This window comes from Panicum virgatum, chromosome 1K, assembly GCF_016808335.1.
Source record: "Panicum virgatum strain AP13 chromosome 1K, P.virgatum_v5, whole genome shotgun sequence".
NCBI classification, from domain to species: Eukaryota; Viridiplantae; Streptophyta; class Magnoliopsida; order Poales; family Poaceae; genus Panicum; species Panicum virgatum.
Window position 1 is genome coordinate 4,865,478 of NC_053136.1, and position 26,105 is coordinate 4,891,582.

General features: G+C 48.9%; 3 protein-coding genes across 5 annotated transcripts; all 3 read left to right on the plus strand.

Moving 5' to 3' along the window:
* The first annotated feature begins 13,276 nt into the window (after window positions 1-13,276).
* Window positions 13,277-17,010, plus strand: LOC120659775 (probable beta-1,3-galactosyltransferase 2). Its single transcript, XM_039938040.1, has 11 exons — window positions 13,277-13,678; window positions 14,319-14,415; window positions 14,623-14,684; window positions 14,793-15,004; window positions 15,096-15,159; window positions 15,270-15,342; window positions 15,465-15,585; window positions 15,816-15,903; window positions 15,991-16,116; window positions 16,205-16,314; window positions 16,485-17,010. The coding sequence occupies exons 1-11, from the start codon at window positions 13,578-13,580 to the stop codon at window positions 16,631-16,633; spliced, it is 1,203 nt and encodes a 400-aa protein (XP_039793974.1). The 5' UTR covers window positions 13,277-13,577; the 3' UTR covers window positions 16,634-17,010.
* Window positions 17,011-17,401: 391 nt separating this feature from the next.
* LOC120660138 lies at window positions 17,402-18,114 on the plus strand. Its single transcript, XM_039938543.1, has one exon. The coding sequence runs from the start codon at window positions 17,488-17,490 to the stop codon at window positions 17,791-17,793; it is 306 nt and encodes a 101-aa protein (XP_039794477.1). The 5' UTR covers window positions 17,402-17,487; the 3' UTR covers window positions 17,794-18,114.
* A 336-nt stretch (window positions 18,115-18,450) lies between these two features.
* On the plus strand, window positions 18,451-25,441 carry LOC120659851 (pentatricopeptide repeat-containing protein At5g56310-like). 3 transcript variants are annotated; one of them, XM_039938262.1, is made up of 8 exons: window positions 18,451-20,188; window positions 20,349-20,431; window positions 20,522-20,569; window positions 22,866-22,969; window positions 24,028-24,080; window positions 24,298-24,383; window positions 24,598-24,716; window positions 24,804-25,441. In XM_039938262.1, the coding sequence occupies exon 1, from the start codon at window positions 18,713-18,715 to the stop codon at window positions 20,132-20,134; it is 1,422 nt and encodes a 473-aa protein (XP_039794196.1). In that variant the 5' UTR covers window positions 18,451-18,712; the 3' UTR covers window positions 20,135-20,188; window positions 20,349-20,431; window positions 20,522-20,569; window positions 22,866-22,969; window positions 24,028-24,080; window positions 24,298-24,383; window positions 24,598-24,716; window positions 24,804-25,441. The 3 variants fall into 3 exon arrangements, with proteins under 3 accessions (XP_039794196.1, XP_039794071.1, XP_039794118.1); XM_039938137.1 differs by having other exon boundaries at window positions 20,522-22,969; XM_039938184.1 differs by having other exon boundaries at window positions 20,522-22,969; window positions 24,851-25,441.
* Window positions 25,442-26,105: the final 664 nt, after the last annotated feature.

Consider the following 26,105-nt stretch of genomic DNA (forward strand, 5'->3'; position numbering starts at 1 on the left):
ATGAAGCATGTGCAAATTGCAACATCTATATCTATTTTTCAACATCTACATGAAACACTTGCAATATTCATAAATATGTGGAACATACGCTTGCAACATGTGTCAAAACTTGCCTGCTGCCCGCCATGGATGCCGCCCGGAGCTCCTCCACCGGCAGGCGCAGGGGAAGCCACGGGGAGCGGCGGTCGCGCCGCCGCCGAGGTCCGCCCTAGGTGCGAGGAGCTCTGCCCCCTTGGCCGCCGTGCAAGCTCCGCCCGCGCCCGCGCCCACGCCCACGCCCACGCCCAGCCGCGCGAACTCCACTGCGCCGCGCTTGGATGTAACACCCTGCCCGGATACTCCGGCCGTAGGCCCGGATACTCCGGACATGGAGTTCCTAGTTCATGTAATTTTTGTCCTCTGGGCCCCACAATCATTAAAACAGGGATCTCACCGTCTCTCTCTCCCTCACAGCTCACTCTCCCTCTCCCCCTCACGTGCACTCTCTCCCTCTCCTCATGAGCTCTCCCTCTCCCTCATGAGCTCCCTCTCTCTCTAGTGCCCTAGAGTGCAAATCCTCCCTCTCAACTTGATTCCAAGGCTAAGGAAGCTTCAATAGGCGTGGAGAACCCTTTTTCCATGTGCTCCTCCTCAGGGAGGCTTTGGATTTCAAGTTCTTCATTCAAGAAAAGCTCATCCTAGGTATTCAACTTGTGCCTCCCCGATCTATGTTTCTAGGAGGTTCTAAGTGATTTCCTTTGGACAATCATCTCTATATGCATCCTTGAACTAGGATTCGAGAGGGTTTCAAATTTGGTGTGTTGGTTTTGCCAAAATCAAGATTTCAGTTTTTGGGGCGAAAATGCTGTCGGGTCCGGAGACTCCGGGTATAAGCCCGGATACTCCGGGTTTTTGAACACTCCGGACGATACTCCGGGTATAAGCTCCGATACTCCGGGTTTGGGACACTCCGGGGGAAACTCCAGGTACAGGCTCGGAAACTCCGGACTTGGCAGTCCAGATACTCCGGGTATTTGTCCGGATACTCCGGATTTTTGGGGAATGTTTTGGGCCTGGGAGTGCAATTTTTGTGTAAATTACTAGTAGTTGCATCTAGTCATTGGATATTTTAAGATTGCAACCCATGCATGCATTCTCATATCATTTGCATACGTGTAGACGCCGCCGCCGAGGGAGCCGTGTACGAGGTGATCGCCGAGCCACAGGAGCAGCAGGGGCAAGTTCAGCAGGAAGAGCGGCGTGAGCACCCGGCCCAAGGCACAGTTGAGCCCAGTGTCGAGCAGCAGCCCGAAGGCAAGCCCCGGTGCACATCCTATTAAATTTAAATTATGGCACCTATATATGTATTTATTACTTGTGCATTACGTTTAGGAGTTGATTGAAACTCTAGTTGCATGAACCCTAAGTTTCCTTGAGTTGTACTAGTATGTATAGGACGATAGAAATGCTATGCTAGATAGGTTTCGGTAGAAGTCGAGTAATTCTTGGTTACTCGCGAGATATAGGATAGTTTTATGTTTCCATATATGAGTTACTAATCTTTGGATGAAAGTCTGGGAATGAAAGAAAGAATAGAATCTGAGACCGGGCGGGAGAGGTGTAGTTCCGCCTGTGTCGGTTAAGGACCGAGCCGTTGTTGGCCCTGTTGATCATGTTTGAACTTTACTAACCGCATGCCGGGAGTAGGAGGTAGTCGAAACCGGTAAACCGAGTACTGCCTCATCTCGAAAGTACAGGACTCCATCTCACCTCCTGGGGTAGTCGAGTGGTCGCGGAGAAATGGGGATGCATATGTTTACTTTTGGTGGTCTTACGTTGAGCTCGGCTGACCATATGATGGTGGGGCGGTCCTGCAGTTTGAGGCGGGGAGGGGAAAGGTTGGTGCGTGGGGTCCGACGGGACTTTTGCGTGCCGTGTTGGTTAGGTCCACCTTGCAAGGTTAAATCGAATCGATTCGCCGTCAGTCGCTCTCGGATATGAGCACCTTGGTCACTGCGTCGCAGCGTAGTGTTATAACGAGATGATGAGTATATTTATATACATATGATGATGAACACCTTGCATTATTGTTGATTGCACCACCATGTCTGCTATAGTTGATCCATGCAAATATTAGAATAGAGTTAATTTGTATAGAATCTAGAGCTAAAATACTGAAAGTAAGGAATTTCTTTAGTCGCTTTTCTGCAAAATAAACCACCAGCCAAAAGCTTTGCATATCTAGATATGTGGGCTAAGTTATACCCACTGGTCGGGTAAATCTTGCTGAGTATTAGTTGCTCAGGGCTTTATTGGAAAAATGATTTCAGGACCCGCACACGTAGACTTCTGTCCGTGTTGCGCCAAGTTTGTTTGACTGGACGCGGATGGGTGGAACATCGAGGCCCCAGGCGCGTAGCTTTGGAGTGTATGGGATTGCACACTCGTGGGCTGAGTGTGAAATTTCATTTCCGTTCTTATGTGTTGTAGTGGGCAGATTTCATGTTTATAAAACTTTGTATAAATGGCAGACACACTTGTGTATTATTATGTATTTCGAACTCGGTTTGTAAACTAAATGTTTCATAAGCGATGTGTGTTTGTATTTTTAAGTACTGTGTGGTGCTCCTACCATCTGCGCTCACCTTCGTGTGAGACCATCGGTGTTGTTTCGATCGGGCCGTGGGTTGAGAAAGGATCGCCAAATTAAGCCGTTAAGCTAATGCGCCCGATGTGTTTAAATGACAGCCATTACGCTTAATTAGAGTTTTAATTTGGCGGTTCCGTCACAGCTCGTATCAGAGCCGAAACGCACTGGGGGTGGTACGAGCACGACTAATTTTGTGATTTTTGCGACCTAAAAACGAGTTTCAACTTAGGATAAAAGGTTATTTGGAAGTGTGGGTGGGTTTATTTGTAATAGCCCTATATAGTTAGTATTAGAGTCGTGGCTAGATTGTGGTTCTGGAGATGAGAGGGTTATTGTAGGACGATCATGCATTGTGCATCATGTCATTCATTGTTTTAAAAAAAATCATGCATTTTGGGGGTGGGAACGAAGTGAAGGATCACGGGTGTATCCGGATACTCCGGACATAGGTCCGGATAGTCCGGGTGTGGTGTCCGGACATTCCGGATTATAGCCCGGATAATCCGGATTTGGCTCTGCAAAACTTCTGGCCTTTTGGTTTAATTTATGCTTTCTGCATTCTTCCATGGTGGATTATCTTATAATCAAGATATTGTGACCAAATCAAACGTGGTTGAATGCAGAACGGCAGCACCCCCGAACCCTCCTGATTTGGCTCAGGCCATTGCGGCCATGCTCACCGGACGAGACGAGCAGACGGCACTTCTTCGGGAGATTGTTGAACAAGGCAGAGCGCAGCGGCATGAGCAACACCACCAGCCCGCTGTCTCCGGATATGAGCAGTTTATGAGCACTCAACCGCCACTGTTCCACAAAGCAAACGAGCCATTGGACGTCGACAGTTGGCTTAAGACCATCGAGTCTAAATTCATGTTGTACCCCTACAATGACAACGACAAGGCGTCATTTGCAGCACAGCAGCTCAGGGGTACCGCACGTACGTGGTGGGACAACCACATGGCCATATTTCCTGCGGGTACTCGGTTTTCTTGGAATGAGTTCAAGAAAGCTTTTAGAGAACACCATATTCCCGCAGGGGTCATTCGCAGGAAGCTCACCGAGTTCTTGGCCCTGAAACAGGGTAACAACAGTGTTCTACAGTATTCCCAGGCCTTCAACAATTTATCGCAGTATGCGGGATACCACGTAGATACTGATGAGAAGAAACAGGCGTGCTTCAGGCAGGGGCTTAGCAGCAAGCTCCAGGATCGCCTGGCAATGTTCAAATTCAACACTTTAAGTGAGCTAGTCAATAGGGTTATCATTCAGGAGGACGCCCACCTAGCTCACAAGGCATAGAAGAAAAGAAAGGCGCCGGCAGCGGGATCTTCAAGCAGCACTCCCCAGAGGTTTCGCTTGGTGCAGTCGGGCCCGCAGCGAGCCCCCTTTCAGCACCAGCCGCAGCAGCAGTGGGGGTATCGGCCACCCCAGTATACACAGCCTCAGGGAACGGTCAGGCCTCCGGTTCCTCAGCAGAGCGAGCATAAGGTCTGGGTGCAGCAGCCGGGGTACGCCCCAATTTCTTTCCATGTTACAACTGTGGGCAGCCTGGACACTTTGCATGGAACTGCCCGATGCCGCCAAAACAGGGCCAACCGTCCAGTCAGCAGAATCAGAAAGGCAAAGTCGCTCACTTCAAACCGGGACAAGTGCATTACACCACCCTTGAGGGTGTCCCGGAGGGAGCTCCAGTGATGGCGGATACGTTTTCTGTAAACGATCATCCCGTCACCATATTGTTTGACTCTGGGGCATCTCATACATTCATTAGCAAGGAGTGTGCCATTAGGCTCGGATTGAAAATAGAAAACACGCCAAATCCATACAATATTCATTCGCCCGGGGACCAATTAATTACCAACCAAATTGTCAGGCGAGTGCCTCTCCAGTTACAAGGAAAATGATTTATAGCACATCTTATAGTACTCCCAACTCAAAGAGTGGATATTATACTTAGCATGAACTGGATGAAGGAACAAGGAGTTCTTTTAGACACTAATGCACATTCTGTGCACATAAAACCATCTGACCATGGGGCTATGACCTTATCTTTAAAGAACCTTGAGTCAACCACTTCCACTGTGAATCACACTGAGGGCAAGGCTTTGGCTGACATACCAGTGGTATGTGAGTACCCGGATGTTTTTCCGGAGGATTTACCTGGGATGCCACTGGATCGCAACGTTGAATTTGCGATTGAATTGCAACCGGGAACGACACCAATTTCCCGAAGACCTTATCAGATGCCACCCAATGAACTGGTGGAATTAAAGAAGCAATTGCAAGAGCTGCTTGACAAAGACTATATTCGTCCTAGTACTTCGCCCTGGGGCTGTCCAGCACTTTTTGTTAAAAAGAAGGATCAATGCCTCAGGTTGTGTGTGGACTATAGACTTTTGAATGCTGTCACCATCAAGAATAAATATCCACTTCCCCGGATTGATATTTTGTTTGATCAGCTTTTCGGGGCCAAAATATTTTCTAAGATTGATCTCCGCTCGGGTTATCATCAGATCAAAATCCGAGCCGAAGATATTCCTAAGACGGCTTTCTCTACCAGATATGGACTATATGAATATCTGGTGATGTCCTTCGGGTCAACAAACGCTCCGGCACATTTTATGTATCTCATGAACTCAGTATTTATGCCCGAGCTGGATAAGTTTGTCGTGGTTTTCATCGACGACATTCTTATATTTTCTAAAAATGAAGAAGAGCATGCAGAGCATCTTCGCATCGTCCTTCAGCGTATCAGGGAGCACAAGTTATACGCCAAATTCAGCAAGTGTAAATTTTGGCTCAAAAAGGTGCAATTTCTAGGCCATGTCATCTCGGAGAACGGTATTTCTGTGGACCCCAGTAAAATTCAAGATGTATTGAATTGGAAGACTCCAGAGTCTGTTTCAGAGATTCGGAGTTTCCTTGGGCTAGCAGGTTATTATCGCCGATTTGTATCGGACTTTTCAAAAATTGCTAGACCCATGACTGAATTACTCAAGAAAGGGGTGAGATTCAATTGGGATGACAAATGTGAGCAGACTTTTCAGACCCTGAGAAAGCTTCTGACGTCTGCCCCTGTCCTTGCTCAGCCGGATATTACTCGGCCCTTTGATGTATATTGTGATGCATCAGGTACGGGCCTCGGCTGCGTACTCATGCAAGACCAGAGGGTAATTGCTTATGCTTCCAGAGCCCTCAGGCGACATGAGGAGAATTATGCCACGCATGATCTGGAATTGGCAGCCGTGGTGCATGCATTAAAAATCTGGCGCCATTATCTTCTGGGCAACCCTGTTCATATATACTCAGACCATAAGAGTCTTAAGTATATTTTCACCCAGAGCGAGTTGAATTTGCGCCAGAGACGGTGGTTAGAATTGATTAAGGATTATGACCTGGAGATTCATTATCACCCGGGCAAGGCAAATGTTGTTGCTGATGCATTGAGTCGCAAGGCAAGTTGCAACTGCGTCTCAGCTACAGTTTGCATGAAACTTTGTGTCAAGAAATGGAGAAGATGAATTTGGCTATTGTAGCTGAGGGTACTCTTGCTAACATTGTTCTCACTCCAACTCTTCGAGATCAAGTTATTGCGGCTCAGAAAGACAATATTGGCATGGAAAAGATTATGCAAAGGCTCAGAGAAAATGACCCTCGAGTGGCATGTTTCCATTTAGATTGTGAGGGTGTTTTGTGGTTTAAGAACCGGCTGGTGGTGCATAAGGATTTAGAACTCCGAAAACAAATTCTTGATGAGGCTCACCTTTCTAGGTATTCCATTCTCCCGGGCAGTAACAAAATGTATCAAGATCTCAGACAGCGATTCTGGTGGACCAGGATGAAACATGAGGTCGCCAAATATGTGTCTGAGTGTGATATCTGTCAACGGGTCAAGGCAAGTCATCTCAGACCTGCTGGCATGCTACAACCATTGGATATCCCTTCGTGGAAGTGGGAGGATATTAGTATGGACTTCATTGTTGGTTTGCCTCCCACGTCAAAGGGATATGATTCTATTTGGGTTATCGTTGACCGCCTCACTAAATCCGCTCATTTTCTTCCAGTGAAGACACGTTATTCATCTCATCAATATGCTGAGGTATATATGGCTCGGATTGTGAGTCTTCATGGCGTACCCAAGACAATCATTTCAGACAGAGGCTCACAGTTTGTTGACTGTTTCTGGGAACAGTTGCATGCATCTCTGGGTACTCAGCTTATTCGCAGCTCAGCCTATCATCCTCAGACCGATGGTCAAACTGAGCGAATCAATCAAATTCTGGAGGATATGCTTAGAGCCTGTGTGCTCTCTTATAGCAAGAAATAGGATGAATGCCTACCCCTAGCGGAATTCTCTTATAACAACAGTTACCAGGAAAGCATCAAAATGGCTCCTTTTGAGGTGTTATATGGGCGGAGGTGTAGAACGCCAGTGAATTGGTCAGAAGCCGGGGAAAGGAATGTGTTCGGCCCTGAGATGGTCAGTGAGGCAGAAGAGCAAGTCCGGTTCATACAGGGGAATTTGAAAATAGCCCAATCTCGACAAAAAAGTTATGCGGACAAGAAACGTTAATCCGTCTCATTACAAGTGGGAGACCATGTTTACTTGCGGGTATCTCCAATGAAATGAGTCCAGCGATTCGGTGTGAAGGGAAAGCTCGCCCCTCGCTATGTTGGGCCTTTTCCTATTATTGAGCGATGTGGGCCGGTAGCATACCGCCTGGAACTCCCTGCCCAATTATCCGCAGTTCATAATATTTTCAATGTCTCTCAGCTCCGGAAATGTCTCCGTGTTCTAGAAAAGGTGATTGACATAGAGAAATTGCAACTGGAGCCCGATCTTGTTTATCCAGAGCATCCTATCAAAATTGTGGATCACAAGACTCGGGTAACTCGCAATCAAATCAGTCATTTCTATAAAGTCCAATGGAGCAATCACTCCGAACGAGAAGCTACCTGGGAAACGGAGGAGTTTGTTCAGTCAAAATGTCCGGAATTGCTCCAAACACACCACGGTACATGATTTTTCTACATTGTTTTTAAACTGGCACTTTCACCCTAAATCTCGGGACGAGATTTCTTCTAGGGGGAAGGATTGTAACACCCTGCCCGGATACTCCGGCCGTAGGCCCGGATATTCCGGACATGGAGTTCCTAGTTCATGTAATTTTTGTCCTCTGGGCCCCACAATCATTAAAACAGGGATCTCACCCTCTCTCTCCCTCACAGCTCACTCTCCCTCTCCCCCTCACGTGCACTCTCTCCCTCTCCTCATGAGCCCTCCCTCTCCCTCATGAGCTCCCTCTCTCTCTAGTGCCCTAGAGTGCAAATCGGCGTGGAGAACCCTTTCCCCCATGTGCTCCTCCTCGGGGAGGCTTTGGATTTCAAGTTCTTCATTCAAGAAAAGCTCATCCTAGGTATTCAACTTGTGCCGCCCCGATCTATGTTTCTAAGAGGTTCTAAGTGATTTCCTTTGGTCAATCATCTCTATATGCATCCTTGAACTAGGGGTTTCAAATTTGGTGTGTTGGTTTTGCCAAAATCAAGATTTTAGTTTTTGGGGGCGAAAATGCTGTCAGGTCCGGAGACTCCGTGTATAAGCCCGGATACTCCGGGTTTTTGAACACTCCGGGCGAAACTCCGGGTATAAGCCCGGATACTCCGGGTTTGGGACACTCCGGGGGAAACTCCGGGTATTCGTCCGGATACTCCGAATTTTTGGGGAATGTTTTGGGCCTGGGAGTGCAATTTTTGTGTAAATTACTAGTAGTTGCATCTAGTCATTGGCTATTTTAAGATTGCAACCCATACATGCATTCTCATATCATTTGCATACGTGTAGACGCCGCCGCCAAGGAAGCTGTGTACGAGGTGATCGCCGAGCCACAGGAGCAGCAGGGGCAAGTTCAGTAGGAAGAGCGGCGTGAGCACCCGACCCAAGGCACAGCTGAGCCCAGTGTCGAGCAGCAGCCCGAAGGCAAGCCCCGGTGCACATCATTTTAAATTTAAATTATGGCACCTATATATGTATTTATTACTTGTGCATTACGTTTAGTAGTTGATTGAAACCCTAGTTGCATGAACCCTAAGTTTCCTTGAGTTGTACTAGTATGTATAAGACGATAGAAATGCTATGCTAGATAGATTTCGGTAGAAGTCGAGTAATTCTTGGTTACTCGCGAGATATAGGATAGTTTTATGTTTTCATATATGAGTTACTAATGTTTGGATGAAAGTCTGGGAATGAAAGAAAGAATATAATTTGAGACCGGGCGGGAGAGGTGTAGTTCTGCCTGTGTCGGTTAAGGACCGAGCCGTTGTTGACCCTGTTGAATATGTTTGAACTGTACTAATTGCATGCCGGGAGTAGGAGGTAGTCGAAACCGGTAAGCCGAGTACTGCCTCATCTCGAAAGTACAGGATTCCATCTCACCTTCTGGGGTAGTCGAGTAGTCGCGGAGAAATGAGGATGCATATGTTTACTTTTGGTGGTCTCACGTTGAGCTCGGCTGACCATATGATGGTGGGGCGGTCCTGTAGTTCGAGGTGGTGAGGGGAAAGGTCGGTGCGTGGGGTCCGACGGGGCTTTTGCGTGTCGTGTTGGTTAGATCCACCTTGCAAGGTTAAATCGAATCGATTCGCCGTCAGTTGCTCTCGGATATGAGCACCTTGGTCTCTGCATTGCAACGTAGTGTTATAATGAGATGATGAGTATATTTATATACATATGATGATGAACACCTTGAATTATTGTTGATTGCACCACCATATCTGCTATAGTTGATCCATGCAAATATTAGAATAGAGTTAATTTGTATAGAATCTGGAGCTAAAATACAGAAAGTAAGGAATTTCTTTAGTCGCTTTTCTGCAAAATAAACCACCAGCCAAAAGCTTTGCATATCTAGATATGTGGGCTAACTTATACCCACTGGTCGGGTAAGTCTTGCTGAGTATTAGTTGCTCAGGGCTTTGTTGGAAAAATGATTTCAGGACCCGCACACGTAGACTTCTGTCCGTGTTGCGCCAAGTTTGTTCGACTGGACGCGGATGGGTGGAACATCGAGGACCCAGGCGCGTAGCTTTGAAGTGTATGAGATTGCACACTCGTGGCGGAGTGTGAAATTTCATTTCCGTTCTTATGTGTTGTAGTGGGCAAATTTCATATTTAAAAAACTTTGTATAAATGGCAGACACACTTGTGTATTATTATGTATTTCGAACTTGGTTTGTAAACTAAATGTTTCATAAACAATGGGTGTTTGTGTCGCGGGATTTGTAGGGTACCCACAGCCGGGTGGCGGAGCGCACCCGCCTATTCCCAGAGAGGGAGTACTCGGCGATGAACTAGGCAATTGGGCTAATCTAGCTCTGAGTCAAGCACACAAGAACACACGATTTAGAGTGGTTCGGGCCGCCGGAGCGTAATACCCTACGTCCACTGGGAGAAGTATTGTTCTTGGTTGTAAATGAACCTATCCTCTGCCGGGTCTTGGCTTTCACCCAGCCTGGTCTTCTTCTAGCGGGCGCCCCCCCTTTTATAGTCCAAAGGGGGGCGGATACATGGGGCGTTGAGGCCCCGACAAGTGGGCCCCACGCGACTGTGCAGTATACTGTGCAGAGTATTTAAATGGCTACAGTAGTCATGAATCTTTTCTCTGATATACTTCCACGCTCTGCTGCCCCTCTGACTTAGGGGGGTCTTCTCTTGTCCCGTCAGCTAGGTGCCCGTTGGAGTAACGTAGCTTGCGGCGTAGCCTGCTGATGCTATTATGCAGGCGTCATAATGGGTGAAGCCGAGCAGTCGTATCCACCTGTCACGGCAGACTGACAGGCGCGGTGTGGGCGGCGCCAGCGGCTCCACTACTCGTCTTGGTAATATGCGATCAATAGTGTCCCTTGGTCAATGAAACGCCTCGGCTTCTGTTATACCAATGCGGTCGTCCACCTACCGCAATGAATGTAGTGAGTGGTAGGCGAACTTTAAAACAGCCATATCTTGCAGACACATGGCGACTCCGGACCACCTCGAGGCGGGATGTCGGTTCTTCCTTTAGTGAGGGGTCCGGTTACTATACAGGGGGTCCGGGCTCCACGGGAGGTCCGGAGCCCCGGCTGTTTGGGCTGAGCGCCCGCCTCTCCCGGGACACGTGGCGTTCCCGGACCTTTCCCAGTTGTGAGACAGGTTCGGGGCCGTTGTCGAGAGAAACAGGATTCCGGACCACAGGGGTCCGGCTGTTTGGACGTAGCCAAGGATAACTACAAGGCCCTTGCCTAGACACAGCAAGAGAGGGTACCCCAGTCCTGGGGTACCGACAGTTTGTATTTTTAAGTACTGTGTGGTGCTCGTACCATCTGCGCTCACCTTCGTGTGAGACCACCGGTGTTGTGTCGATCGGGCCGTGGGTTGAGAAAGGATCGCCAAATTAAGCCGTTAAACTAATGCGCCTGATGTGTTTAAATGACGACCATTACGTTTAATTAGAGTTTTAATTTTGCGGTTCCGTCACATTGGAGCTGCCCCATTTCCGCAGTCCGGAGCTCCTTCGACGGCTGGCGTGGGGAAGCGACGGTCGGAGCAGCTCCTCCCGGTGCTCGAGACGCGCGCGCGCGAGAGTTAAGAGATTGCGCGTCGAGAGACTGATTTGGATCATGGTTAGATCATTCTACGAATCGGACGTCCAGTCCTATCCCTAGTATTACCGTTGGGACAGTTTGTGGAACGAAGAACAACAGCTTTGCTCCCACTGTCGTAGCTAGCTTGAGTTTCCCGTTCTCCGGCCCCCTCCCTCTCCTTCTCGGCTTCTCCGCCGGCGGCGAGAGGGAGGAGTATCCGGACTCCGTGTTTTTTTTTTCAGTTTTCTTTTCTTTTCTTTTATTTTCAGTTTGTACTTTGTAGTTGTCCGGATGGGTGCTGTGCGGCCACCTAAAAATAGAGGTTGGCTTGGCCGTGTGCCTGTCACGTCACGAAAGCGGGGATGCTAGCGTTCTCTTTCTCTCCTCGTGCGAGACAGTCTCGGCGTCACGAAAGCCTAAACCCCCCTTGAACTGATCAGGTGATCTCGTAGCTGCACTTGCACGCGCACGGTCGGATCGGATCAGACGCGACGTTATCCAGCCACGGGCACCGCCCCCTCCGCTGCCCTACCTGCCGGCTGCGCTGGGCCGCTGGCCACCGCACGCCACCGACGGCGCCGCGCGCGGGAGGCCCAGGAGGACCACACACACACACCGGAGACCGGACCGGACGCACGAAAGCGACGCCGCACCGTCGCGCGCGGCGGCGGTGGGACAGGGCGCGCGCGCGCGGGCGGGCGGGCGGGGCCTCCCCTTCCCGTCGCCTGCGACGCGCGGCGCAAGTGGGAGGAGGGAAGGAACCCCGCGCGTGCCCCATGGGGGCGGGCGGGGAAACGGACGAGCCGAAGCGAGTAGAAAACAAAGGCAGCTGGGGACTTGGGTTCAGCGTCCACAGCGTCCTGAAGCGCCTGGAACCCCGAGCCGTCCGTCTCCCACTCTCCCTGCTCTATCCGATCCGGTAGCAGCCTCCAGCCAGCGACGGCGAGCCAGTGGCCGCTTCGTCTCGTACTCTCAAGTTCACCCGCGCGGCGCGGCCATTGCCAATTGCTTCGCAGTTACTGCTTGCTGGCTGGCTGTAAGTAAAGGGTGGTAGTTAGGTTAAGAAAAAAATCTATTTTTGACCATCCAATTCCGGCATCAGTTTAGTTTTGGCCATCGAACTCCAAAACCAAATATCTTTGGCCATCCAACTATCAAAATCGTTCAAATTTGACTATCGAGCTGTTTTGGTGGCTGGTTTTAATTTTTTATTTATAATTAAGTCTTTAGATTTTAAAATAATTATTACTTTTTGTCCGTACCTCCGATTTAGGTCATTCTTGCGGTCACACATTCGTAATGGTGAGCTTTATCTTTTACAATGTTCTTCATACAATTTTATCACTATTTGTTATATTATTCTTATATTGTTGTATAAAAACAACAATATAAGAAAAGTAAAATAAACAGTTACAAAATAACATAAATAATATTTTAAAAGACAAAACTCATCGTTACGAAGACATGACCACAAGAATCACTTAAATCGGAGATACGAGAAAAAATAGTAATCATTTTAAGATTTAGTCCTTGGATCTTAAAATGATTACTATTTTTCCGCATATCTCCAATTTAAGTGATTCTTGTGGTCATGTGTTCGTAACAATGAGTTTTATCTTTTAAAATGTGGTTTATATTATTTTATAATTGTTTGTTTTATTTTTCTTATATTGTTGTTTTTACACAACAACATAAGAATAACATAACAAATAGTGATAAAATAGTATAAAGAGTATTTTAAAAGATAAAGCTCACTATTACAAACGCGTGACCGCAGAAATGACCTAAATTGGAGGTACGGACAAAAAATAATAATTATTTTAAGATCTAGGGACTTAATTGTAAATAAAAAAATTAAAACAACCCACCAAAACAGTTCGATGGTAAAATTTGAACGATTTTGATAGTTGGATGATTAAAGATACCCGATTTTGGAGTTCGATGACCAAAATCAAATCAAGGTCAAAGTTGGAGGGTCAAAAATGAATTTTTTTTCATAGTTTAATGCTGCGGGCGGGGGCCAAGTGGCGTGCGCCGGTGGACTCACTGACCAGACCGACCGACCCGTCGGTTGCTCGGCTCGGCCCTGCCTCGCGTCGCATCCACCGACCCCCACCCACATGGAAACAGGGGAAGGTGAGGTGGGCTGCAGCCGCGGGAGAGAGTGACAGGCCAACGAGTCGGCCAGTACCTCCACGTCCAGCTCCAGCTCCATGGGTTCGATTTCGATCCGGGAGGGGAGGAGCTGAGGCCGGGGAGGAGGAGGAGGAGGAGCTGCTGGGACTGACTGTGAGGGGCAGCAGGCCAGCAGCCGTAGCACGCGGCGGCAGCCATGAGCTGGAGACGAGGCGGAGGGGATGGAGGCCTCTCCAGGAGGTGGGCCTTCCTGCTCTGCGTCGGGAGCTTCTGCCTCGGTCTGCTCTTCACCAACAGGTAATTAACCATCCCCATCCCCGCCAGCGGCTGCTCCATCTCCAAGCCTCCAATTCAGGCATCGCTGGCTCTTCGATTCGAGATTCCTTCCTTCTTAGCTCGGAGCTGCTGGTTTTTTTTTAGCTCGGAGTTGCTGATTTGAGCCGGGCCCGGTTCGAGATCCGCGGCCTTTTATGCTCCTCTGCATCTGCATCTGGGTGATTGCCGCGTCGGGGGGGCTCGATTCTTGTCGCTGTGAATTCGTGTTCCCTGGATTTGGGCCGAGTGTTTTTCGATACGCGTTTCAGGATTCGACCGGTGCTTTGCTAGCTTCGTGACGATGCAGCTATGCGATTGCTGTTGAGCTGGGATTTTATTGTTCCATGAACTGCGAATTTAGTTGGTTGCCACATCTGGACATTTTTCTTTTGCCAATTTGGTCCGATTACGGATTATGGATCGTCCTACGCAGAACCCAGATGCATTTGTAGCTTTGTACTCTCTTCTATGGGCTTCCGTTTGTAACAGTGTAACCACTGTACGGACATCTGGTTCCGTTTCAGCAATTCAACCAAGTTAATTTGCTTTGAATGTAATGCTACTCGACTAGCGAACGGAATGATCTATCCTTCCTTACATTTGTCATGATCGTTTGTTCCAGAATGTGGACGCTGCCTGAGGCAAGCGAGATTGCTAGACCAAATGCAAATGTAGAGGAAAGCAACATGCCTGTTGCTGCAGAGTGCGGTTCTAAGAAGGTACGTCGTTTCTCTCCCTCCTGCTACTTCTCCAAGCATTCCAGAGTAGTAGACTTGTAGTCTGTTCATGCAATCATGCCTTGCTATTGTTGCACCAACCGGTCAACCGCCACTAGTAGCCAGTGTTACAAAATTCAGTACCTTATGGTTAATACAATGCCACGCGCAGAATCATCAGTGACACCTTATTTCATTATTATTTGCTAGATCCAAGAAAAACACGATTACAGGGATATTTTACAAGTTCAAGATGCTCATCACGATGTGCAGTATGTGTTGACCTTCTCTTTCTTGACCTTAATGTTTGTTCCATGTTTGAAATTACAGCAGTTTTAGCTTAAATTTCTGATCGGATGTTCACAAATGGTTGAATGTAGGTCACTAGACAAGACGATTGCAAGCTTAGAGACAGAGCTCTCAGCTGCAAGATCTCTGCAAGAGTCTTTGCTCAATGGTTCCCCTGTTGCAGAAGAGTTCAAAGCTTCTGAATCAATTGGGAGAAGAAAGTACCTTATGGTCATAGGGATCAACACCGCTTTTAGCAGCCGCAAGAGGAGAGATTCCATACGTTACACCTGGATGCCTCAAGGTTTCTAACACTGAAATATACTGATTATTTCATTGGTTTAGAATATTTATTATATTCTCTGAATAACTAATAATATAGTACTGAAAAATAGGTGAAAAGAGGAAAAATCTTGAAGAAGAGAAGGGGATCATAATTCGTTTCGTTATTGGCCACAGGTATGATGAAATAAACTTTTATGGTTATTTGTAATTGACGTCTACAACAAGTTCTAGATCTATCTATTTCTTCGGAAAGTAACTTGTCATAAGCTGTGCATGCTATGCAGTGCTATATCAGGTGGAATTGTTGATAGAGCAATTGAAGCAGAGGACAGAAAACATGGGGATTTCATGAGGATTGTAAGTTAATTGTTTTAATTGCCTATTAATTTCACACGGGACTGATAACATGAATGCTATTCTCAGTTTCGCTGGGATTGCTGAGTTGCCTCGCTATTCACTATGGTTACAATTTTATCCAGGATCATGTTGAAGGATACCTTGCATTATCTGGCAAAACCAAGGCCTACTTTGCTACAGCTGTTTCACTATGGGATGCAGATTTTTATGTTAAGGTTGATGATGACGTGCACGTGAATATAGGTAAATCTCCTTATGAGGAACTTTATATGTTTCTTTGATCTCAAGTTAGGAGCCAAGAGATCATATGTTCAAAACTCTTAATGTACTACTGAGCCATCATTAACCATGTCCTGTTTTTTATATACTCTTGTTTAAAACTACAAGCACTAGACATGGTGTGAATATGTTTCAGAAATAACTTATGGCAGGCTCTGGCAAAAATGTCTAATATTGAAGTTTTGCATTTGCAGCAACGCTTGGACAGATTTTATCCAGACTTGCATTAAAGCCAAGGGTATATATTGGATGCATGAAATCTGGACCTGTCCTATCTGAAAAGTAAGTACATTGTGGTGATAAATCTCTCTATTGAGGATTGTAAGTTAGTGATTTCAAATTTGACTCTGTGTTTGTGCTTTCCTTTAGGGGTGTGAGATATTATGAGCCTGAGCATTGGAAATTTGGGGAATCGGGAAACAAGTATTTCCGACATGCTACCGGTCAATTATATGCTATTTCGAAAGATCTAGCAACCTACATATCTATAAACAAGTGAGGAACATGTGTATCACTGTATTTTACTTTTCTCCAACTATAGCAACCTACACTGACTTAGTTGCCACTAATCAAACTGCACCAGGCATATCCTGCACAAGTATATAAATGAGGATGTTTCATTGGGTTCTTGGTTCATCGGGTTAGATGTTGAGCATATTGATGACAAAAGACTTTGCTGTGGTACTCCACCTGGTAAGCTTCCATTGCTTCATACCTGACCAACTTTATATTGCTTGGTCATCAATCCATCATCAATCAGGCTCGATCATTTAAGTTGCTTTCTGAAATTGTAATGTTGGAAGTACTTCAGGGTACAAAGTGTTTTTATGGAGTCACATACATTTACTTGTCTTCAATTACAGATTGCGAATGGAAAGCTCAGGCGGGGAACATTTGCGCCGCGTCATTCGACTGGAGGTGCAGCGGCATATGCAACTCCGAGGGGAGGATCTGGGAAGTCCACAATAAGTGCGCCGAAGGCGAGAAGGTGCTGTGGAACTCCACGTTCTAGCACAAACGAGGCAGTGGCAGAAGTCGCATAGTAGATCCAGCCATTTTGACTGTGTTGTTTGTAAATTGTCCCACCCTTTGTATCTAATTCGTTTGTAGGTAGTTGTGATTTTGTGACGGGCTAACACCGACGAAAGCGGACCACAATTTTAGGTAGTGTCTGTCTGCCGGTGGCGGTGAAGAAGCTGAAGAAGGGTATAAGAGGTGGTGCATTCTTTTGAGCGAAAATGTTTAGGGTGGTCATTTTGTACCGATCTCCTGTACTGTATGTATGGCTGCCAATATGTGAGACCAACAAATAAAAACTTTTGTACACCCACACCCCCGGTGCTACGTTTCGTAATTCTCAAATATTCATCGAAATCTGTTGAGATTCAAGTGTAGAAATTCAGCTTCAGTCTATAATTTCTGATCTCTAGTATCCGCTTTGAACTTTTTCAAGGAGTAAAGAGAAGTCATCCGACTTTAGCAGCGAATTCAGTCTGAAGCTGCCGCTGAATCTTTTGCAAATTGCGAGCAACGCTTGTCCAAGAAGCTTCTTCCCTGCAGGGACGCGCGCACAAGCCAGTAACCATTGAGAAATCGAAATGAGGCCCCACCAGTCAGTGAGGCTCCGACGATCCACGTGTCCCGCCATTTTGTCCTGGGCCCGTGCGCGCGCAGTGCCAGCAAGCACCGCGTCCTTTTCCCAGTTTCCGCGCGCTTCGTTTCCCTTCCCGCCAAGGTTTCCCTCCACCGTTCACCTCGCGCCTTCATTAATACCCTACTCGCCCCCCACCAATCCCCCAAGCAATCCCACAGCTACGTCGCGCGCGCGCCGCCCGTTCCCATCGCCTTCGCCTCCTCCGTCCGGCCATGGACCGCCGCCTCCGCGCCACCCCGCGCGCCGCCGAGCGCGGCAGCCACCACCAGTTCCTCCGCCCCGGCGCGCTCGCGCGGCTCCGGGACTCCAGGATCGTGGCCCGCTCGGTCCGGTCGTCGGCGTGCCTCCTGCTCCCGCGGTCCGCCCTTCCGTCCCCCGCGCCGCCGTCCGCCGTCTCCGCGGCGGAGCAGGCCGTTGCGCCGCGCTTCCTGGGGACCGGCGGCTCGGGGCGGTACCCGCTCCGGAGGAGGGTCGCCGCGGCCAGGGGCGTGGCGTTCTTGCCGCCGCCGTCGCCCTAGCCGGGCACGGAGGCGTCGTTGGGCGCGCTCGCGCCATCGCCGGATCCGCTGGGATTAGTTCGGACTTCGGAACGTGTCCCTGGAGCTCTAGATTTGTGTTTAGTTCAGTAGGATCTGTGCAGATGGTTCGCAGTTTCTATGTTTACTTGATAGTTTCGATTTGAGGAGCAATAATTACCTTGGATTTTTCTTGTTCCGATACAAGTTTTGACAGTAGAGCCGAGTAATCTTCACACCGCTTGCAAAGTTGCAAGCTGCAATGCAGATGCTAATTGCTGTCCTGCACGAACAACTAAGTCCAACTAAATTGTGACTTCCATCTTTGAGGATCTCACTGAAAAACTTGGAACTCCGATCGAGCTACAGGAAGATGGATTCGGACTGCGTGCGTTCTTTTCAGATGGTAACGCTGCTTTGAAGCAGAACAGGATGCGCAGCTTGTATAGCTTGACTTGTGAGTGTGCTTGATCTGATTGGAAACCAAACCTGACAGTGATGGCAAAAATTGCACGAATTGAGCATTTGCGATGGGTTCAGATTCTACTCGCAGTTAGGCGATGAAAAGTGGGGGCGTAAATTTTGTGAAAAGCACACCCGGAGTACGTAAATTTCGATTCCAACCAAAAAGTTCAATAATGTGGTCCGGGTCGGCAGAGGCAGTCACGCTCCGATTCGCCGGTGGCGGACTGGATGAGCGAGATGAGCATTCTGGCGAGGTGGGCCCAGCCCAAGGAGGCCTTGCTCACTGACGTGCGGGCCCAGAGGGATCATCCGCGGAGCAACCACTTCCGGGCTTCCGGCAAGCAGGTCGAGAATCTAGCGCGGACGAGCTCCATCCGGTGCGGGAGGAGTTGGATTTCTGTTGTGCGGGCTCGATTCGGTGGCCCGACACGGCGACACCGCGATCCTTCACACTCGCATGGCGCCGCCGGGGCCTTCGCCTGCCGTCCCGGCGTGGGCGACGGCCAACGCCCTCTTCCGCCGCCACCGCCGCCTGCTGCCGCTCGTCCACCCCGCCGCCTCCCTCCGCGACCTCCTGCCCGTCCTGTCCCACTGCCTCGTCTCCGGCCTCGCCCGCAGCCCCTTCGTCGCCTCGCGCCTGCTCCTCGCGTCCTCCGGCCTATCCCTCCCCTTCTCCCTCCTCCTCCTCTCCCATCTCCCGGCCTCCTCCCTCTCCCCGTTCTCCTTCAACTCGCTCATCCGCGCCTCCCCGCCCGGCCTCGCGCTCCGCCTGTTCGACCAGATGCGCCGACTAGGCTTTTCCCCGGACACCTACACCCTCCCATTCCTGATCCACGCCTGTTCCGGCAGCGATCCTCCGCTGTGCCAGTCTCTGCACGGGCAAGCCTTCCGTCTTGGCTACGGCGGCCACCTCTTCACGCAGACGGCGCTGATGAACATGTACTTTGTCTGCGGGTCAGTGCTCGCCGCTCGTAGGGTGTTCGAGGAAATGCCGGCGAGGGATGTGGTTGCATGGACGGGCATGGTCTCCCGTTATGTAGACTCTGAGATGTACCTGAAAGCAGTTGAGGTGTTTCAGGAGATGAGAGGCGCTGGTGATTCTGTGCGGCCTAATGAGGCAACGGTGGTGTCAGTTGCCTCTGCCTGTGCCGGTCTGGGCTCGCTGGAGTACGCCAAGGGGCTGCATTCGTATGTGGAGAAGGTTGGCTTGGAGGGCGAGTTGATTGTCAGGAATGCATTGATTGACATGTATGGGAAGTGTGGCTGCATTGAGTCAGCTCGGGGGTTGTTTTGTTTGATGCATGAGAAGGACCGGCATTCATGGACAGCAATGATTTCAGGACTAGCTTCACATGGGCATGGCAACGAAGCAGTTGCTTTGTTCTTCCGCATGTTGGAAGCGGGAGTACGTCCTGATTCGACTACCTTCATCGTCGTTCTGTCTGCTTGTAGCCATGCTGGATTGGTGGATGAGGGGATACATATCTTCTATTCCATGGATAGTGAGTATCACATCTCTCCAAGCATCAAACACTATGGCTGCATGGTGGACCTTTTCAGCAGAGCAGGGCTTATTCACCGTGCTTATGAATTCATTAGGACAATGCCTTTTGAACCAAACTTGGAGATTCTTGGGGCCCTGCTGAGTGCATGCAGTATAAATAATGAATTAGAGATTGGGGAGCTCGTGCTCAATAAGATTGAGTCAGTCTGCTCATACAAAGGAGGTGCTGGTGTGCTTCTGTCCAACATATATGCTAACCAAAACCTGTGGCAGGAAGTGGATACCATTAGAAGGAAGATAAGAACTGAAGCAATTGCCAGGAAGCCACCTGGTCAGAGTTTGATTGCAACAGAAGTTCCTTGCATGAGTTTGTGATTCGTAATTTAGCAGATTTACTTTAGAGGAGCTGCTGCTCCTGATTTTGGACAGGTTAGGAAACTTGTAAAGAAACGTATCCTTTCATTCAAAAATTAATTCTAGATTGAGTATTCAATGTCTATCCTCACACGTTACTTATTTTAAATGTCAAGGTGCATTTGGTTGTACTGTTAAAAAATGATCCTGAAATGCCCTGTGTTTGCTTTCAAAGATTCTGTAGGCCAGCTGAAATGGAAGGTGTTGTTGTGGGAGAGTGATCCCTTCGGACAACAGCTGTCTCTTCAATGCTGCGGGGTAAGTTTGTTGTCATACTGTGCTATTTGGTGATTTTAACAAATGGAATGGTTGCATATTATACTTTGTAACACCACTGTTTTGATACAGATATGTGATGGAGCACAACCGGAATAAGGCTTCTGAGCTCAGACAGAGGCAACTTCTTCAACCAGATATTTAACAGCTCAGTAGCTCAGCATTTCCTGTTATGATTTCGACTGTCTAATAAAACAAGTTGCATGGAATGATTTGCAATAATATAGAAATATCTCATCTAGATGAGCAACTTGATGTTAATTCAGTTCATATATTTAAATATTTTTTCAGGGCTGCTCTCATGTCATGTGTTGATTGTCGAACGTGATGACATTTGTTCGATCCAAGAGCATGTCAATATGTTGAGTTCCTTATTTAGTCAACTGAACGAATTTAATGGTCTTCACAAACTTTACGTGATATATGATGGTTCACCCACTGTGTTATTTACATCAAACCAGAACCGTGACAATTGATAGCCTTAGCCTTAGTAGACCTATGAAGTTCTATTTGTGCCCATGTGTTGTTGTTGTTTTTACTCTTTAGCTGCAAAATTTCATGTACGGAAAGCAATATGCATGTGTTATCGCCATCTTGAGGCCTCGGCCGGTATATATAAGAGTACAAGGCTTGGGGTGCAAGGCAACCCCACCGGATATGTATGGCAGTCCGGATACAATATCTAAACTACCAAATATACTCTAACATCCCCCCGCAGTCACAGCGGGAGCACTGCAGACGGTGAGACTGGAGAAGAAGCCGAAGGTAGGAACCGACGGACTGACACCCCCCCCTCCCGCCCGCAGTTGTAGCGTCGGCGCAATGCGGATGCTGCGACTGGAGAGAACCGGCGAGAAACTCATGCGGATGGTAGCCCTTTGTGCCGATGTCGAAGAAGCCGAACTGGAGCAAGTAGCCGTGGTCGAGGAAGTTGTGCGTAGGGTAGCCGTGGTCGATGGTGAGCTGTCGAGGTCGCCGATGGTAAGGAGCCGCACAGGAAGCCGCGGGCGCACGAGGAAGCGCCATGGTGGAGGCGTAACGGAGACGACGCCGGAGATGAAGACGGCGACGCGTCGAGGCAGTCGAAGAGAGAGTTGATGCCGCAGTCGATGCAGACACGCCATCGAGCGACACATCCCCGGGTTTGCCAGACCCGTGAATGCATCGGGGACGATGGCACGCACCGGTGTTGCCAAGACCGGACGTGCAAGGGAGAGTGCACCACCAAGACGCCGTTGTCTGAGGGACCAGCAGAGAAGGCCTCCACGACGGTCGCAGGCGCAGAAGAACGGCGAGGAAGAAGATGCCGATGCAGCCCGCAGTTGCTGGAGTAGACGATGGGGTAGAAGTGGACGGCGACGAGGTGGTGCTGGACGAAGCGACGAGGTAACCCCCGACGATCTGGCGCAAGGCCTGATGAACCGAAGGACGCGGTGGCGGAGCTCGAAGAAGGCGACGAAGAACTCGAACAGCTCGGTGAAGACCATGTGCGCGCAAGGCGTGCACTGACGTAGTCGTAGACGATGTCGAAGATGCGGTCGAAGTGGCCGGCGTGGACGAAGTCGAGGACGTAGTCGGCAGCGGTGAAGATGCAACAACGAGGAACACCACGGACGGTACCGCTGCTGCCCGAAGAGGCGAAGCAGCAACCACCCTCCATACTCGAGGAAGAGGCGCGCAATACGATGACGGACGTCACGGGAGCCAGGTGGATCGCGCACTTCGGCTGATCAGACCAAGTATGTGTGAGGCGAGACGACGATGGGCGAAGTCGGTGGAGGCGTCCCGATCGGTGGAGGCGACGACGAGCCAGCGAAGATCGACGTGCGGACGAGGCGACGAGGTGGGCGGCACAGATGGGCGTCCCCTAGGGCACCGTCCATGTCGCTATGCCGCACAGTCGAAGACGAAGAAGAGGCCGGTGAAGTCGATGCTGATGTCGAAGTAGAGGCGTGCGGTCGACGGGCGGTAGACGACTCAATCTCGAGCAGTGCTCGAGTAAAAAACAGAGGAATTACCAAAAAAACAAACCAACAGCAGCTCGTGTAGCACCTCTGGGTGCGCGTAGCGCAATCCTCTCAATCTCCTCTTTTTGTTTCTCTCCCGTCACGGTCAACGACCGCATCTGAAGCGGAAGAAACAGAGTGAGAGAGAGGGACGGCGGACGACGATGAGGGAGGCGGGCGGGCGGCTCCCTGCGGTGGCGCTGGAGGTCCTGCGCCGGGCGGCTCCCCGCCGAGACGGGCCGCGGAGGGGCTCCGTACAAGACTTGGGGTGCAAGGCAACCCCACCGGATATGTATGGCAATCCGGATATAATATCTAAACTACCAAATATACTCTAACACATCTTTTTTTACTATCTGGACTCACCGTAATGTTGACATTGCTAATATTTCTTCCCTGTTTGCTCGAAGGTAGCAGCAGCAGTTGTTAGTGATCCTGAACTTCAATGAAGCCTTTCTTCGCAAACCAAGTGAAGTATACTGTGCTTGGATTTTGGGGTCTCAGAAGAGGGGAGGTGAGTTTCAGTACTATTAATTTGCCATCGTAGCATTTAGTTGGAACTCAGTTGCCAGAATGCCACCCGATATGTGACACTGCCAAAATAGCATTGGCTGCGACACACAGCCAATTCCACTTTGTGTCACAACTTGGATAGTATTCTGGCAATTAGTCCTGCAACAGAATGGTATGAAAATTTTCCATGGACTGGACTTCTCCACAAATCCCGCATAATATCTGTCATATCATATGATATTGAATGAAACATTTTCCCGCAAGAAAGGACTTATGGTGATATCTTTGTTTTCCATTGCTTACACCTGACACTACAAAATAGCTGGGACTTGATAGTCCATGATTCCTCATTAGACATCTCCACCTGAAACGTATGAACCTCCATTAGAAGCCTATGACTTAGTTTCAGAGTCTTGGCAAGGATGCTGTTCTGTTCTACCGGAGCTCCTGATATTGGGCAGGTTAGGAAACTTGCTAAGAAAAAATATGGGAAATTGAACCGGAGTATTTGATTGCTATCCGGAGTGCCAAAGGGTGCTTAGTCTAGCGGTTAAGACACTCGAGCGGCACTTCACAGGTCCTGACTCCTGAGTTCGAATCCCTGTGGGAGCAAATTTCAGGCTGTGGTTAAAAAAATCCTCTTGCCGGTCCCGTGTGCCAAATCACTGGTTAAGATCCGGCCCAGGTCGGCCTGAGGACCGTGTATGGCCCAGGCAATTCCCAGGGGTTACGGGTCCCAGTGTCAGGGTGGGGCTGGGGTTCGGGGATTTTCTCGGTCGGGGAAGACGAGGCTTCTTCTTAGCTTAATACCGGTGGGGCGGTCTTTCCCCACCCGGCCGAGTTTTTTTTATTGCTATCCAGAGTCCAGACATGTTTCTTGTTTTAAGATGAGATGCTTATGGCTGAACTGTTAGAAATTAAACTGAGATTAATGACATTACTCTTCTGCAAGCTAGATGCTTAGTATATTGATTCATTAATCTAAATATTTGTCTACAAATTGCATGACCTTTTTAACAAGGCAGGTTTGGCTTATAGACTTGTGTGTACTCTCTGTAGATGTAATAATTCTCATGTTTGTTGCTCACGGTGGCGCTCCACAGCTGGATTAGGTGCTTATTATTCTTGCTTGATCTGCATCTAATAGGGCTCCGCCATTCTTGTTTCATTTGCCCTCCTGCTTTTGTTATCTAGGCTAAAATCTGACAGATTTGCTAGGTTTTGTGGTTCACATTGAATGTTAATTATTTTTACTTATTGTGCCCAATCACTGAAGAATCACCCACTGATTGTTGCAGTGAGCTAAACTGTTCCATATTGCAAATGCAGCTCTGCAAAATCTGGTTCCATGTCTAGGATTATCACTTTGAGTGAGGCCCAATTGTAAGCACAGTTGACCTCGATCCAAAGACATGGTGAGAAAATATCATCACTTCCTTTTTCTTTTTCTGATGACGCGGTATATGCGTTTTTCATTGAAATGCATATGGCACACCCTTTTGAGTTCCAACATCACTGAAAACTTGAAATTACTGTGGCTTTGTCTTTTGAGTGGAGAAAAAAGTGGGTATATGATGCTTGGACAAACGACAAGAATATCAACTAACCACTTTTCATTTGCTTTATCAGACAGGGGATTGGTTCTCTGAAACAATTTTCCAGATCAGCTCGCCTTGCGTTCATGGCTACATCATTACAAATTCAATCTAAAACGTGCACCATGGCTTCCCCTGCAACAAAAAAGCCCGGTCAGAACATTAACCTCTCCTTCCCTTTTCAAATTCAAGAGCACAACCATCAGCACTATTCATTTCCCGTGTTCAAAATGCCTGCAGATGAGGCCTATATATACTGCCATCTTTTGTCATGCTTCTTGTTCTAGGAGGCTGGAGCCTTGGGGCAAGGAACGGCCAAAGGTGAAACCGTGAAAGGTTGTCGTAGCCTTGTAGGACGCTGAGGCTCTGGTCTGGTGGTGGGCACCCGCACGCAATGTGAGAGGCGCTTGCTTGCGGGATCGGATTCGCGGTCGCGCGCCGTCCCACACCCAGCCAGATTGGGTGCTCCGACCTTGGACTCGCCCGCGGGGCAGATCGCCTCAGCCCTCAGGCCGTGGCTCTTCGCGTTGACAAAGAGGCCTTCTTTCGCTTTCGCGTTGTCCGATCCGGACACGTAGCGAGAGATAGATTTCTCCGGCAATCGTAGCTTCGAGCTACTCCGTAACACTTGTCGCTGTCTTTCTGGTTGTAGGGCCTCACGGTATCAATTTTTGAGGTTCCTGGTAGCTGTTTCAAGATTTTAGCTACTAGTACTAGTCTCTATCTTCAGACATGCAGTGTCTAGTTTGCATGGAGTCAACACATGTTTTTGGAAATGGCATGACTGGATTTGTTTTGAGGAGCATTCCCAGAATATCATGACTTCGCTATATCTAGTAAAAAGTGATCGAAACAGGCAACAACAGTGCCTTGGTGGTGGTGGTGGTAGTGTCACTTTTGCCTATCCTAGCTTCTGGTTGTGATTTAATCCTGTACTTGATCAAGGATTGTCGGTGTCCTGACCCGACGGTCCGGACCCAACTAGTGATGATGCTGCGTGTTCTTCGTCCTAGATGGTTGATGCAAGAGGCAACACAGTCACGCACGGGTTTATTCTGGTTCCGGCCGTGGGGCCGTACGTCCAGCAAAGGGGTGTGCGAGGGCACTGTACTGTCTTGCACCGGGGGTGCCTGTAGTAGGGGTACAAGCGAGGCGAGAGAGGGAAGCTCCCAGGTCTCTGCTAGAGGAGGAGTTGATTGAGGCGAGTGCTAATGTCGGGGCTCAGAATAGCGTATGTGCTCTGTGAGTAGAGTAGTGTTGAGTGTTGTGTTCTACCGGATGGATCGAACCCCCCCCCCCCAAGATAAAGCCCGCCTCCTACTTTTATAGACACAAGGAGAGGCGGTGTACATGCAAAGGAGGTCGTGGAAGTCGTCGTCTTCTCCCCGAATCGCGGGGGTGCAGTGGTCGAACACTGTAGAAAGTATACTGCGGGGTATGGCGTCTGGCGTGGCAGTCAGCCTGGACGTCGTCCTTGGCCTTGCGGAGATCGCGCCGGCGTCCTTGTAGCTCCAGCGGGCGGCGTGGTCGTTGCTGTAGGGG

Bases quoted from the DNA above. Each gene is read 5' to 3' on its own strand.
- LOC120659775 (XM_039938040.1), top strand. From the start codon at position 13,578: ATGAGCTGGAGACGAGGCGGAGGGGATGGAGGCCTCTCCAGGAGGTGG. The intron at 13,679-14,318 runs GTAATTAACCAT...CGTTTGTTCCAG, and splicing joins GGTCTGCTCTTCACCAACAG to AATGTGGACGCTGCCTGAGG. The intron at 14,685-14,792 runs GTATGTGTTGAC...GGTTGAATGTAG, and splicing joins GATGCTCATCACGATGTGCA to GTCACTAGACAAGACGATTG.
- LOC120660138 (XM_039938543.1), top strand. From the start codon at position 17,488: ATGGACCGCCGCCTCCGCGCCACCCCGCGCGCCGCCGAGCGCGGCAGC.
- LOC120659851 (XM_039938137.1), top strand. From the start codon at position 18,713: ATGGCGCCGCCGGGGCCTTCGCCTGCCGTCCCGGCGTGGGCGACGGCC.